Source organism: Marmota flaviventris, chromosome 3 (assembly GCF_047511675.1).
Source record: "Marmota flaviventris isolate mMarFla1 chromosome 3, mMarFla1.hap1, whole genome shotgun sequence".
NCBI lineage: Eukaryota > Metazoa > Chordata > Mammalia > Rodentia > Sciuridae > Marmota > Marmota flaviventris.
The window spans coordinates 132,526,402-132,542,218 of NC_092500.1; the positions used below are offsets into that span (position 1 = coordinate 132,526,402).

General features: G+C 42.6%; 1 protein-coding gene and 1 long non-coding RNA gene across 6 annotated transcripts in view; one reads left to right on the forward strand and one right to left on the reverse strand.

Annotated features, from left to right (window-relative positions):
• The window catches only part of Mfhas1 (multifunctional ROCO family signaling regulator 1), a 94,385-nt gene extending 80,224 nt beyond the window's left edge, over positions 1-14,161 (forward strand). Inside the window, exons 2-4 of one of the 3 annotated variants that reach the window (XR_003580724.2) lie at positions 927-1,053; positions 6,997-7,107; positions 11,636-14,161. Coding sequence is in view for 2 of the 3 variants with exons in the window: in XM_071610409.1 (XP_071466510.1) it covers positions 927-1,053; positions 1,935-2,034; positions 6,203-6,253 (278 nt within the window). In the remaining variant the exon portion in view is untranslated. The other 2 variants (XM_071610409.1, XM_027922699.2) reach the window with 2 other exon arrangements.
• LOC114081110 (uncharacterized) overlaps positions 1-15,817 on the reverse strand; it is a 40,250-nt gene that overhangs the window by 3,095 nt on the left and 21,338 nt on the right. The window contains exons 2-4 of one of the 3 annotated variants that reach the window (XR_003580726.3): positions 11,719-11,891; positions 10,782-11,011; positions 2,892-3,084 (exon numbers count right to left, since the gene is read on the reverse strand). This is a non-coding gene — a long non-coding RNA (uncharacterized lncRNA). Of the gene's footprint in view, positions 1-2,891; positions 3,085-5,868; positions 6,031-10,781; positions 11,012-11,718; positions 11,895-15,817 lie in introns of those variants that run through there. The other 2 variants (XR_003580725.3, XR_004618454.2) reach the window with 2 other exon arrangements.

The window sequence follows — 15,817 nt, forward strand, 5'->3', positions numbered from 1 at the left end:
AAGCAATGACTACCGTCAAGCTGAAGTGTGACATTCAGTCATGTCTTTCCCCTGTGGGCACACCTTGTGTGTCCCTGGTCCGGTTTATTTACTTTCTAGGTTCAATGAGGGCAGTTCAGGCAAAAACTGCCATCATCAGCCAGAGCTGTTTATTGAAGACTGAAGACAGAGCACCCTGTGCTGGCCCTGAGAACAGAGGGAGGCAGGGTGGACCATGGGGAGGGAATGAAGGAATGGAAGTAGAAGTCCAGCTCTGCTCTTGGGGAGTTAATGATCTAGTTGGAGAGAGACTATATCCGGGGCATGCAGTATCCAATTTCCTCTAGGCGTTGTGGCAATCCATTAAGTTAATCACCCGTTTTTACTAGGTCCCATTAGTCATAAGATAGTTCAGAGTTGGTGCTTTGAGCTTGGCACACAGACCTGGCCTGGAAATGCTCTTGCCAGGAGGGGGCTGGGCTGCTTTGGGGCCCTTTACCTTGTTAACACCTTTAGTCTGCCATCCCTCCAGGTCATCTGTGTGCAGGGCTTTGTTGAAAGGCTGCTATGTTCTGTCCCAAATCCTAATTATGAACACCCTCCCTGGCAGCACTGCCTTGCTGGGCTCCAGGGAGCCTGGCTCCTAAAGATCTCTGGAGTAAGTGAAAAGGAAGGTGAGCAGGAGGGTGGCAGATGCCGTCTTCGCCTTGGGGACCAGCCTTCCTGCTATAATGCGGGAACCTTTTCCATGGTGATGCCGATGACAATTCAGACAGTGAGAACGGGAGCCCAGCCAACCCTGCTGTTCTGGACGCACCTTTGTTCTCTGTGTCCGTTGTCTGTAGATCCTCACTACCTGCCCTTCTCCTTCCCTTTCCCACCCCAAATACCTTGTTCCTTTCTCTGCAGGGCACCTCTTCTTAATGCATTTTCCTCTTCTCCTGCAGGGGAATTGCTGAGCCAGCCCAGACCAGAAGGAGTGGCAGAAATCATTTGCCCCAAGAATGGCAGCGAGAGAGTGAATGTTGCCTTGGTTTACCCACCTACGCCGACTGTGATCAGCCCCTGTTCCAAGTGAGTTTGGAAAGCCCCACCGGCCCCCGCTCCTCACTCCTGATCCTGACTCTGTAGATGTGATCTCCAAAACCTAAGTGAAACCGCATCTGCACGAATATCCTGAAAAGTCCCTGCAGGAAGATGTGATTCTTCTGAGTGATGTCAACACCATGGCTTAGGCAGCATGCTATTGCCATTTTTTTACTTTCACTGATAAATTTAGAGCATCTTTTAACAGCTTCATTGAGCTATCACAAACAAGCCACACAGTTTGCTCATTTTAAAATGCCCAATTTAGCTGGGCACCATGTCTCATGCCTGTATTCTTAGGGACTCAGTTTGAGGCCAACCTCAGCAACTCAGTGAAACCCAGTCTCTAAAGAAATAAAAAGATCTAGAGATATCGCTCAGAGCTAAAGTACCCCTAGGTTAAATCCCCAGTGCCCGCCTCCCAAATTATAAAATGAAATGTTCGGTTTGTTGGGTTTTAGTTTATTTGCCAGTACGTGTAATCAAAAGAACATTTGCCCCCAGATCATTTGTGCATAGCTCTTTGTTGAAAGGTTGTTAGGTTCTGCCAGAACCCCAAAAAGTGTCCCAAGTGAGTTCTTAACTCTGACATTGCAGAATTAAGTGGTTCTTACTTTAGAGAATAGTGAGGGACCATTAAGTAAGAAAAGCCTATAATAGATTCTTTTTTTGCTGTGGGGCTCTGCATTTCTAGTCCATCCCTGAAAATCAAGGACCATGCAGCTTGCCACCACCCTTCTCCCCAAAAGGACTTAAAGACAAAATGCACCCATGCACCCTAATTATTGGGTAGAATGTGAGCTTGGTATTTTAGATGAAACCCACCCTGTTTGGGTTTCTAACTTATATTCTTGTTTTTGTAATACTAGGAACCAAGAAGGCTGTTTTCAAACTGAGATGAAATGTCCATGTACCTCATACCTTGAAAAAGCAGCCACAGATCTTCTTGGTCACCATCTCATTATCCAGGTGATATCGGCAACATGACTCATAGGCATGCAGCAGATTTTAATTTTTCTGCTTGGTCGGCCATATAGAATTATTTTTTCTACTTAAGTTTTCTATTTTTTTGAGGGAAGCTGGAAATTTTGCTTATGAGAATTGTGATTTTTAATCTCATCTTGAGAAATTTCCTATCCAGCCATATGCCAGAGCTCTGTGTGGTAGGAGCCCATACCTTGTCCCCAAAGTGGCAGCTCTTTTAGGAGCATTTTTTTTTTCTGCACACATATTTATTTATTTATTCTAATTAGGTACCTATGACAGCAGAATGCATTTTGATTCGTTGTGCACAATTGCAGCACAACTTTTCATTTCTCTGGTTTTCAGGAGCTTTTGTGGTGCTCTCTGCACTGCCAGGCTCTCCCAGTGGCATTGTCACACATTAGCAGCTGCAGTGGAGGTGTGAGGCCCCCTTTTCTCCAAATGGAGCAACTTACTTGACAGAACATCCCTAATCCATCTTTGCTGGAAAATATCACTGAAGGAAAGCTCTTATCTAATGCTATATTCATAATCCTATTTAATCTAACATGTGCCTAGTATATTTCATCACTGATGTGACCTAAACCACACTGAAATCTTGACGTGCTTCCTAAATATTAAAGGAGGATTACTTAGCAAGTTCCTATTATCCCCTGTCCTGAACATACCAACATGCAGAAACTTTTTCGTGTTTTTTTGAATTTGTTTTTTGAACTCATGCATATTGATTGATCCCCCCCCCCCTTTTTTTTTTTTTCTGATTCATCTAGGGTCAGAATGAGGGGGTATTTTAGAACCAGCAGGTATGGGAATACAGGGAAACAGTTATTCAATACACTTACCATTGGCATAAATTTCCCAAGAGAGACATTAATCTATTGTTTTGCCGAAGATGCATGCCATTTAATAGGCGAGGTAGAGGTAGGAGTTATAATATCCATTTGCACAAGGAAGCTATACTGGCACCCAGCCAGCGTTATCAGTGTTTTCCCATGGGCTTCTTGTCCTGCCACAGAAAGACCGCATTTACACCACCTTGGAAAAAAAAAAATGTTATCAGCCTTTCCCTCTGACAGCTTATTGAACCTAAATGAACTAGCAGCTTTAAAATCTTGGGCAATCAGAGAGAGGACTCTGACCTTTCTCCTTGCTGGAGGGAGCATCATTAGAGATCGAACCACTTTTGACCTAGCAATCTGAATAGCTCTATTTTGAAACAGGTAAAAAAAAAAAAAAAAAGTCTCATAAAATGGATGGCAGTTTTTCAACTCTAAATGAAGGGGTATTCTTTAAATAGGAAAGTTTTGCTTCTCTGGCAGGACTCAGTTTTTAGCATGGAGGTGAAGAGAAACTGTACCTTGCATGACCATATACATGAACACTTGCTTAGATTTGAAGCCTCTGCTTGTGCCCTCCTGTTTTACACCCCATACTCTTTAAGCATCCACAGCTCATCCATGAACACAAAAGCATACACAGAGGCAGGTCACACCCAGGGAAAGGTCTAATAGCACATGTGGGTGACAGTGTGCTGGAGCAGGAGATTGGGCGGATCTATGAGGATAGCTGTCAAAGGAGGTAGTAATTAAGTCAATGTGGCCTGGTGATGAGCCTGAGACTTGGAGTCCTGGCAGGCATTGAAATTGGGAGACTGAGGCTGTTGATCACTAGAGCAATCTACTTTCTGTTATCCCACAAAATGTAGGTAGATGGACAAAACGGAACTTTTTTCATCAGGCATATGTATCAGAATTTCTAGGGGAAGGGACCAGGCATGAGTATTAAAAACACAGAAGTCTCTCAGTTGATTTATGTATGTGGGTTGGATATCCTGGTCTCACAGATCCCTTCTGCACCTGTAAGGGTGGGCTCCCAGCCGGTAAGGTCACCTTTGTCTGTTGGGACCTTTTTCTTGTCCATGTCCAATTAGCAGCACCAAGACACAACTGAGGGGTGCTGCATTGCTGTCAGCCTGTCACAGTCCCTTCTGCTTTCAGGTAGGGTGAACATATAGTTTATAGTTCACATTAAGAAAGGATGGCCAGGCATGGTTCTGCATGCCTAAAATCCCAGTGGCTCAGGAGGCTGAGACAGGAAGATCATGAATTCAAAGCCAGCCTCAGCAAAAGCAAAGCACTAAGCAAGACCCTATCTCTTGTTGATCTAGATCTTATTTGGTTTTAAAAAAGACATCTCAAGCCTTTCTCAGTTGACTCCTCTCTTTTATAGATGAGATCAGACTTGTCATTTAATTACCTACCTCTGACTAAATGAAAAAAAGTGGTGGTACAGTGCAGTTTTATGAAGAAAAAAAAAAAAAAGTCCATGGCTGTTCATTGGGCCTCCTTATGAGTTTTTGGTTTTGTTTATTTCAGTACTGGGATTGAACCCAGGGCCTCACGGGTGTTAGGCAAGAGCTCTACCATGAGTCTTCCTTATGAATCCCAAGCTTTTTTATTTCTCACTTAAAATTTTGATTTATTCCCTCATGGGGAGAGACACAGAATCAGGAGTTGGTAGGCACAGAACCAGGAGTCATTTTTTTAAAAATGTGATTTACTCTTGTGGCTTGTCTCAGTGGTTGGTAGCTGAGGTGTCCACCAGCATTCTATTGAGAAGAGGTCTCGGGAACAAAATGAAGTGCTTCCCTTCCCACACCTGGCCCTCCAGAAAGAAATGGGAACTAAGTGGCTTCTTGTCCTCTTTGCTGATGATCAAGTAGAAACATGAGCCATTTTCCATACTTTGGAGATCATGATTTTTAAGTGTGTATGCATTTGACAGGAGATGAACATTGCATCTTGTAGAAAATTCGCCTGAGTTGCTCCAAGAAATGCCCACTTCGTCGAGGACAAAATTTGTGTGAGATTCATATTTTTAAGCTCTACTGTTGTATAATTTGTATACCATAAAACCTCACTCATTAATGACTATCAGTGTATTTAAAGAGTCATGCAGTGTATCAGTCTGTCTTCATCAGAAAGAAATCTTGTGCTAATTGCTGTCACTTGTGTCTAATACATCACCTAGTGTCCCATGCAATCCATTGATATTTTTAGTGGTTTGGCTGCCTAGTGTGTTAGAGTGCAACAGATTTCTGAGTTTTAAAGAAGTTCCCAGAAAATCATGTTATCCCAGGTACAGTTCATTTCCCATGGTAATGAGTTGAATTTGTACCCCCACTGCCAGTCCCTTGTTTCTTGGATGAAGGAAGGATGAAATGAAGGTGGAGCTGCATGGAGGGAGATGACCCTCATTCAGGGCTTCTTGGCGGCAGCCCAGTTGACCCCTAGATATTTAAGGGATGCTGAGTCTTGGACATTAGGAGTTGTAAGGGGCAAAAGTAAGCACTCGCCCTATGGTATCCATTAGAGGATTGTTTACAGAACCTCCACTCCACCCCCATGGACAAAACAGAATATGCAGATGCTCAAGTCCTTTCTATAAAAAAAATAATACTATGCGTATCTGCATATAACTATACTACACATATTTCTCATATACTTTGAATTATCTCTAGATTACTTATAATATGATGCAAATGCTGTATGAATATTTGGCTAAACTGTATAGTTTAGGGGATAATGATGAGGGCAGGTTCCATACACATGCAGTACGCTACCACCTCCAAACATTTTCAGCTTGCAGTTGGTTGAATCCAAGGATACAGAATTCAAGAATAGGGAGCACTGACTGTACTCTCAGTGGGGAAAGTAGAAAGAGAATATTTTTACATTTTTTATTTGTGAATGCCTGTCTCCATCCAGTTGCTCCCAGGTTGAGACACTTAATATTCTAGCTCACAGGGAACATGAGCTTCTTTGGGTAAATGGCAGCTTGCCAGTGGTATGTCATTTGTAGGTATTCTGCAGAGTGTCTCTCTTTTTCTTTCCAAAGAAGTTCAGAGCAATGTCCAGCTCCACCAAATGAACTGTGCACTATGTGACAAACTGCCTGGTAATCAAATTGAACTGCTGTGTTCTGTGCAAAAGACAGAATTAAACAGGTTAGCAAGTGAAAACATTTTACCTTGAGGCATGCTGGCACACAACCCACATTCTTCCATGTGGTTTCTTAATGGACTGACCCTTGAACATACAGGAAGTGGGGATGTATCATTTTCATTTCCTGACAGTTGACCTTTCTCTTCTAGTGGCACTACGTCTGTGTTTTCCATCATCTGGGGAGTGGCGGGAGTTTGTAGAGAGTGAAGAAGGTAGTTAATTCTGATTTTGGTGGGTCCTATGTTATAGAATTAGTGAAAATGGGCTGGTTTGGAAATTGCTGGGCCAAGCTTTCTCCTTTTCCAGAAAGTACTCATAACAATAGAGGGCAAGGCTGACATACCGCATTTCAAAGCCCCTTTTTAAAAACTTGGATTCTTGCCTATGTACAGTAGAATTCTCACTCAAGCAACAGCCCCACTAAATTCCAGTGACTTGCTGCTTCTAAGTATTCTCAAAAGTACACTGATTACTTTGCACAGGAATTTTTGCAATGACTTTGTTATGGCAAAGGATATTTAAGGCCAACTGAAATTGGCTTTTATAAAAAATAGAATGAAGACTGTGATCTTTATTCTCACCAAATAAAGGGGCAAAGAATGTCTTAGTGCACTGAGATTAGTTAGCATGGACTTGATGACCTATTCTAAAAAAACAATGGTACAAGATGAATTTGGCTTGATCACAATGGAGAATGTTTCAGGGACCACAGAATTTTAAGACATGGAAGGTGGGGATGGTCTGGTGGTTTAGAGGAAAAGGCCAAGTGTGGATGTTGCTTGTGGAGTGGTCACATTGATTTGCATTGATTTGTTTTATCCTATGCAAGGAGTAACAGTTCGTTGCCTGACTGTTCTTACAGGCTAGGAAAAATTATGTTTCTTCAATCCTTTAGTCTCCCATCAGCCACATTGATACTGGAATTTTTCCCCTCTCTGCTTAGGTACCTTCATACTTTCTTGGAAAATTAAGTGGAAAAGATAGTGCTTCTTTCCCTTATGCCATCATTTTTACTGTACCCAATCTGTGACTTTAGGAGCACCAAGTATTAAGGGTAAGTCTGTGGGAAGTGCAGAGAGTGTCTTGAATAGGTAAGACCCTCCTGAAGACCTGGAGAGCTTTTGGGGTGAGGGGGGCTGGGGATGAAGAGATTCCACACAGAAGGGCATCCTAGGGTAGCTAATCTTTTACTTGTCCAGAATCCACTCACATTTGGAAATTAGGAATAGGAAACCACTTGATTCTTTTGTTTAATTTACTATAATATTTCATGAGTCCATAATCTTAGATACTTGATAGGAAAAAAAAAGTAATTTTTAAAATATTTACACCATGCGGGGCACAGTGACCCACACCTGTAATCCCAGCTACTCAGAAGACTGAGGCAGGAGGATCACAAGTTCAAGGCCAGCCTGGGCAACTTAGTAAGACCATGTATCAAAATAAAATTAAAATGGCTAATGATACAGCCCAAAGGTAGAGTACTTGTTTAGCATGCAAAGAGGCCCTGGATTTGTTTCCCAGTACCACACATATATTCTGTGGTTATGCCAGAATATAACATCAGGAAAAGCTGAGATTGGTTAATGCAGCATGTAGCTTTTTAAAAATAAGTGTTTATATTTCTTTTCTTAAGGTTGTTTTACACTTCCCAAGTTTGGCTCTTTACTATTTCTTAGTGCTATTTCTTAGTTGTCTTTCTCTCTCGGAGATCTTCATCTGTCTGTGTTTTCTGTCACAAATGTCTGTAAAATATAGATAATAGAAGTACGTATCTCATGAAGTTGTTTCATATGCACAGACCATTGCAGATGAAGCATTTAGTCTAGTTACCCCCAGAGTGCACAAACGCTCCATACATTCAGCTATGGTCTTTTCTACTAGGAATATATATTGATAGAATATATATATGGGTAAAAAATTTTTTAAAATTCCTCTGAAGATGTAGATGCTGTGGCAAAAATCTACCTTTCAACTTACTTAGCAGCTTATTAATTGAGGTACCTACTCAAGGAAAGTAAATGTGTAAGCTGGTTAGGTAGGTAAGCCATTGGCTTCCCTTCTCCTCTATCACCAGCACAGGTGCACAAAGTGCACAAAGATCTGTTTATAAGGTACCTGCTGTAAACCTCAGTACGCCAACCCTCCCTTCATAGAATAGAGAGGAAAGGAGAACTATCCTTTCTTTCTTATTGTAGTCACAAATGCCAATAGTATCTGTTTAAATGCCTCAGATGAAAAAAAAAAAAAAGCCCTGAGTCATTGGATCCTGCTAGCAACCAGGTAAGTCACAGAGGACAGAGTGTAGAGTCCAGGCAGAGCCTTTTGCCCACAGTAGCAGTTACTGAATGCACCACTGCATCTGCGATCTGTGTCTTGGCTCCCAGCTTTGGGACAGTTTTCACAGCGCTGGAGGCTCTCACTTGCATGTATATTTTAAAATACAGTATATTCATAGAAGATTTAAAGTACAGTAAGGCAAACAGATCAGCAGACAACTGCCATTGAAAAGATATTTTAACATCCACAATTTCTAGGAGAAGGGGGCATGGCACACCTTGGTGATGGGAGGCTACCTAGGGAAGGAAGTACTGAGAAAGAGGGAGGAACCATGGGCAAAGTCTTTATTGTAGTTTCCATGGGAAGAAGCAAGTGAGGCAGTGAAAGAAAGCTTGGGGTTGGCTCATTTAAATTATTCCAGTGTTCTCAGGTGAAGGGCTGTCCTTAGATGCCAGGCATTTGGCCCGGGGGTGATTAGAGCAGGTGGATGGTGACCCAGAGTGTGAGAGCCAATAAAGGAGGTGGCTGGGCTCTGGGCTCTGGGCTCTGGGCTCTGGACTGGTTAGTTTGTATGTGCAAGGTACATGGACAGCTGAGTTGTTTTCTCTTTTTAGGACCTGGCTCCTTCTGGGAGGGCCAGTTCCTCCAGGGTCAGCAAGGCCCCAGATATCAAAGCATCAGAACATAGAAATAAGAGACATGATTAATACAAAATGTTATGGCTTCATTTTTAGCCTAAGTGTTTAAATACTTTGAGTCAAAATTTCTTTGTTCCATCCTGGGCGTGTCAGGTCCGATAACCTGGGAACCCCCCAGGCTGAGCCCTCCCTTCGGTTTCACACCTCAGTCTCCAGTGTCCCACCTGGCAGCTCCCCTGGACGTCCTATAGGCTTCACAGGTGGAGGACTGAATTAGTTGTCTTTCTCTCCCAGAAATCTTCATCTGTCTGTGTTTTCTGTCACAGGTAGTGGCAGAGCTTTGTGACCATCTTCCCAGCCTAGGAATTTGTCAGATTCAATGCCTTCTTCTCCTCTATTCCCCATGCATGGTCTATCACCAAGACCTGTTGTCCCCTCTTAGCAATGTTCCTTGACATGCGTCAACTTGGCCATGTAACTTTCTTTTCAGCATTGTGCTTTCCTCTAGACCTCCCTGGTTTCTGCCGAGATCTCTGTGATGGAGTGTCAATTGGCCTGTTACCCTCTATCATTTGTCCTTTTCTCTCTAAACTTTGGATGTCTTCCTGGTTATTACAGGTTCAAGTTCAAAATTCTGGGCATATCCCTCAAGGCCCTTCACAGATCCCAGACACTCTGCTGACCCAGAGATGCTCCCTTACTATGGAGGGCGTCAACCACAGCGCCCCCTGGTGGCTGCCATCCCTCAACAGGCTGCCACCTTTCCCTTCTACCCAGTGAAGGTCCGTTGTCCTTATGGCCATGTTTTGTCTCTGGGAAGCCTTCTAACTCTAATCAGTTATTTTTTTTTCCCTGCACAACTTTGAGGATGCAGAAATAACCAAGTCAGACCCTGCCCTTGAGACTCTTTTATAGAATGAGAATCAAAGAAATAAGCAGACAAATTTGTGAGTGTTGAATTGCTGTTAAAATAGGATGCCTGCCATGACAGGTGTGGAGTCTGGGGAGCACTCAAAAGATAGAACTCCACCAGGAGGAATCAGGAAAAGTCCCAGGAAGTAGTATTTGAGGTGGATGTTGAGTTTATTGAGAAATAGAGAGGGTGGGAGATGTGATGGCTTTTTTCCCTAAGAATCAAAAGTGAAAAGTGGTAGTGATATGGAAAACTGCTGAAAACGGTAAACAGTGGGATATCCCCTCTCAGGTGCCCTGGATTAGGAGTTCTTGCATTTCTCAGTCTTAGGTGTGGCTCAAGGGAGTAGCCAGCCAGATCCAACTGGCTGCATTTCGAAAGGTTCATTAGATTCAGTGAAAAAAAAAAATTGTTATGTAGCCCATCACCCATATGAACCCCAAATCATAGCACCAAAGCCAACTGCCTGGTTGGGCTGTTTTCACACTACCATCCTCTTTACAGTTAGATCAGTCATATTATTATTGCTTGAATTTGAGACAGTTTCAAAACCTTCTCTACTGGGAGTTGACTGTATTAATAGGCCTTCTCATAGTTGGGGGCCACAGAAATGTGAAATTATCCTGAGGATCTCAAAGAGCCAACCTGCCTTGTATTCATCAAGCATGCTTTGGACTCACATGACTCTGGTTAAATGCCTGGCTCTGCCCTCACTAGTGATTTCACCTCCCTCCAGGAAGTCATTTAACCTCTTGGACTTAGTTTCCCTCTCAGTCAAGTGCAGAGTAAGATTTAGCTAACCTGGTGGGATTGTCAGTAGGTGAGAATTACTCAAATCATGTGCTACAGTGAAAGGAACGGTTCCCTGCATGGAATTAGCAAATGGAAGAAACTTACTTTTGGTGATGTTTTCATTAAGCTTGACCAAGCTGATTCTTACTTGGGATGGAAGGATGTCTTAGGTGGACACTGAATTATCAGTGTCTGTGAACTCAGGAAGCATGTAGAGATGGGATGAGGGACAGAGATCATACTCCTTTTTCCTTTTCTTTCCTTGTCCTTGTATGGTTTCTTAAATGGTGCTAAAATGCTTTTAAAACACGCTGTCCCATGTCATTGTAGGAGAGCTGAAATAAAGGATGGGGATTTTGATATTCGTTTCCTGTAGCTATTTGGTTTGACTTAAATGCTGCTGTGTCTAGTCAGTTGAGATGCAGCGGCTTCTTCAGTGCGTACCCATCAAACTCTAGGTCTGAGTCAACAACCTTGCTTATAACACTACCTCAAATCACGCTTTTCAGACCCAGATAGGCATCCATTCTTGCTTGTTGGTACATAGTTTCCCTCCTGGAGTGTTGTGTAACCTGGGTCCCCATGTGTGCATGTGTTTATTGAAAGGAAGCAGTTTTGTGATTAGAGTTTGGGTTGTAAATTAAAAATCTAGTTATGCTATAAAATTTACAATGGAATAAGTATTGTGGCCAATTAGCATCACTCCCTCTTTATGGCTGATCTGAGACTAACGTCACAAACAGAAATATTTGACTGATTTACTGCTAAAACAGCTTCCCTCCGTGAGGATGGTAGTGGCCTGACCTCTACATGTTTATAAGGAGTTAGAGAAGTAAAGATGAAAACCCATGCAGAAAATGAATCTGTGTCGATCGTCACTCTTCATTTCTTATCAGTCAGACTGTCATTGTTGGTTCACTGTAGTCATTTCTGTACTTTCCTCTCCTACACCCATCTAGGAAGAACGTTGGTGAAAAGCACAGAAACCAGTGACTTGTGGACTGTGGGATTTCCATGGAGAAAACAGAGCATCACAACTCACCTGGGAACCCTCTGCACCTCCAAGCACATGCTGGGCACTGGAGTGAAGAAGAGCTCAGGATGCTTCCGGAGGACCACCGCAGAGGTGTGGAGGGGGCGGAGGAAGGACAGAGAGAGCATGGAGCTAAAGTTTCACAACCGGAACCTCAGAACTGTGATCCTCCAAGGAGAGCGCTACTTGAAGAAAAGAAAAAAAAAAAAAGTCGAATGGCTTCTCAGGGATTTTGTTTTCCGTGCACATATAAGCCATAGTTACAGTACAGTGGCAGTATTTAGAGCACTCGGGTTTCAGTTCTGTTCAATGTGAAAGAGGAATCAACTGACATTCATTGCTGTTCCGTAACTAGTGTAAAATATGTATATGTTTATCTTTATTTTTATAATATGCAAATACATTTAAATTTATACAGTTTGAAGCTTCTAGCGTTAGTTAACACTGGGTGCAATATTTTGCATGAGAACTGTGCCAAGATGGGGCTGATTTCTTATTTTAGTATAAGACTTTTTTTGTTGTTGTTCTTTTCTTTATTCTTTAATCGCCTTCTCAGATTTAAAAAAGAAAAGAAAAAAGATGTCTGTGTATTTGTTAGCCCACGGATCTAGTGTTGCTTCGTAGATTGCCAGTCATCCACAGGATCCTTCAACATGCATTTCAGGCAGTGTCCCTTCCCATCTTTATCCAAGGTCCCTGCCTGTAAGTCACTGGGCATGGTGGCAGAAGCATTCCTTTTCCTTACCCACATATCATTAGTGTCGAGGTAGAGACGGGCGCTCTTCTGGAACAAAGAGTTCATGGAAAACCTCAGTTAGTGTAGCTTAAGATCATCGGGAGTCTGTTTTGAATCATGCAAGGGGCTCTGCTAATTATTACCTCTCCTTTCTAGAACAGGTCCAGAATTTAGCAGAGCACTTTGTAAGCCCTCCACATCTGGTCTGTGGGACCTTCCGGTAGTGAGCTTCCTACCTGGGGAGCATAATCCCACACTGGCTATTCATACAGAGCCTCTTGTAGGACAATCTACTGCCAAGAACTAGTAAACCGCTTGTTTTGAAATCTCCAGGAGGTAAAACTTAAAAAGCAAACCCTACCAATTGCTCTCTAGTCTCCTCCTAATTGGGGCCAAACAGCATATGCTGCAGTAGTAACACATTCTTTGAAGAATGTAAAGGACTCTGTTTACATCTGCCTCCTGCGCGTGTTGATAGAAAATGTGCAAAACTGTTTCTCACCAGTGTCAGACAGAAGAGCGAGTCAGCTGGTGTTACTCTTTCACTTTGTTTAGAAAGCACTGACTCTTGGAATGCCACAGTGGTCTCCACATGTTCAAAAGAAAGAATGAACAAGTGGGCTGCATTTCACGACCTCACAAATCAATTTTTATAAAATATTTTGTGCCCCAGGAGTTAATTTCACTGACTCCAGAAGCCCTGGTTATGATTTCCTTATCATCTTAAAATCAAGAGTGGGATCAGATTGTCTTTACATTTTTTTAAATACTTGAATATATGACACTTCGAATTGGAGATTTCATTTTCCTTTTAGAACAGAGTCACAAGACTAATCTGGTTAATCCTTTTGTCACAGTTCTCCTGTGTGTGTGTGTGTGTGTGTGTGTGTGTGTGTGTGTGTGTAAACTGAATGGTAACATTTAATTGCTTTATGGACCATTGAATTGTTGGGCAATAAGTTTTTTTAATTGGCATGAGACAGTACTTATACTGTCCAATCACCCGACTTGACCAGTCCTTTGAAAGAGACTCCCAAGCATATGACTTTGGGCCAACTCCCCTTAGGGCCATATAAATGGAAATAATGCCCCTTCGGGTGACATACTCTCAAAGTGTTTGCTATTTTCACGAACATAAATGCCCATGTTCTTAATATCTGCTCTTTTTTGACCAGTCATGTTTTGTGCTGTCATCTGAACCCTAGAGAAGCAGTGTAAGAGGAAACCTTGCTGCCACGTGTGTTTTGGCCAAAAGGTCCATATGATAAGAGGGTCATGTGACCACAAGAAGCTCCAGAAAAAGCAAAGCATGAGAACTTGCTTCAGCCTGTGGGGGGAGGGTTGGAGATACAGAAAACACTCTGCTCTACAGGAGTTTTCCACAATGTCTATGTAGGAAATTCCGTTTTCTCTTTCAACACCCAGGAAGATTTCAGCGGCCCACCGAGGCTGACAGGCAATTCACTAAGCACAAGAAGAATTTTTTTCCAACCACGGAGTCCCTTGCCTCTCAAAGAAATGCCCTCCAAGTTTGTTATGGTTTCTATTCCTGCAACTTGTGGTATCAGAGCCACTTCCTGGAATTGTAAAAGTGCTGCCAGAATAAATGTTTTTCCCCTTCTAAGAAAACAAAAAAAAAAAATGACAGTGCTCATATTTGACACTTGTGCATTGGACTCTCTTTTGAATGAATAAAGAGGAAAGGGTTTGATGTGATTCCTGATGGAGTGTGTGATGTTTTTCATGCCACAGTCTGTGAATTGTAATTGTGGTTTCTCAGTTCACTGTGGTATTTGGGCAGAAATTTAAAAAAAAAGTACAAAAAAAAAAAACTCAATAAAAATACAAAGAAATGGTTAAGCAACGATATTCCCAGAGTTTAGTTATTTCTGATTTTGTTTTTAATTTTATTGGTTAAGGAGTAGCTATTTTATATGTTTGGTTCTTAAATTTGAGCCATGGGGGTTGGCAGCTATCTTCTATCTGGGGACTGAATCCCTGAGGGGATGACTCAGTCCCTGTTCTAAAACTCTTGAGTCTGGAATACTGGCTGTCTCCTGGGGCTGGAGGTGGAACCCAGGGCCTCAGACATACTAGGCAAGCATGCTGTCTGAGCTTGACCCCTGTCCCCGACACCGGCACTGCCTCTAAACCAGATCCTCTTTTCAGTGAGCCATTATATTTATAAATCAAAGCTTATGAATTTATGATAGGTCTGGAAGTTCCCTTTCCCTGATCTTCCTTTCAAGGGCTCTTAGCAGGAGTTCTGCCACAGCCTTGTAAGTCCTGCCCTGGGGCCTCTGGCAGGGAAAGAGGAGGCCTTCAAGGGGCCAGACTGATGCTCCATTCCTGCTGTATTTTTCAAAAGGGCAGACAGCAGGTATGGAGATAAAAACAATGTGGCTGTTTCTTACAGAGACACAGCCTCTGGGGAAAGGACCAGACCAGACAAGCCCTGACCTGAGATGCTAAGACATTGGGCACAAGAAGGGACCCCCTTGGACCAGGAGGGCCTTGTCACATGGTTTCTGAAAAGAAAAGTGAGGCCACCCCGAGTGCCCTGAATTCAAACATTCCTCTCCCTGTGGAAATGTTGAAACCATTTGGTAAAATTTCCAAGGGTAGTGTAACAGAAAGTGTGGCCCCTGTGGAGTGGCTCCCCTCACAGCTAATGCGCAGTGCCACTGCTGTCCCCTCCTGTCAGGAGAGAGCACAGTTGGAGCATACATCATCAGTTTTTTTTTTTTTTTTAAATCGGGAAACTCTTAGTTTTTTAAACTTGCTGAGCAGGTCACACAAAAAAAGCAGGTATCAGTGTTGACAATTAGAAGTACATTATTTATCACATACATTGTTCCCTCCCAAGGCTATTTCCTCCAACTGGTGAGTTTTTTGAAGTAGGTCCCACGTTTAGTGAACTTCGAATCTAGCACACCTAACACACAGAAATTGCTTCTCTGCTGATTCTCACAGCACAGGGCTACTGTTATAGCCCCAAGTGGGACAGGAAGTGAAGAAAGTCATCACCTAGTGGGACTTGCATATCTGCATTGCAAAGGAAGGCCTATGGCACGGTGGAATTGGAGGGCTTTGAGACCAGATGACCTTTGGAAGTTATCTGGGTTGAGCAGCAGGAGAAAATTCACCCATGCAGAACCTGATTTGAATATTTATAAGTTCCTTCAGGAAAGAAGTGCTTTTATGCAAAAAAAAAAATGTTTTTGAATAAAATGAATGTCATTCTAAACACTGATCCTGGGCCCAGGGGTGTAAATCAGTGGTAGTGCTCCTGCCAAGCATGCTTGAGAGTCTGGATTCAATCCCCAGCACCACAAAAATTAAAAACAAAATTACTTCATTTATTTTAATACT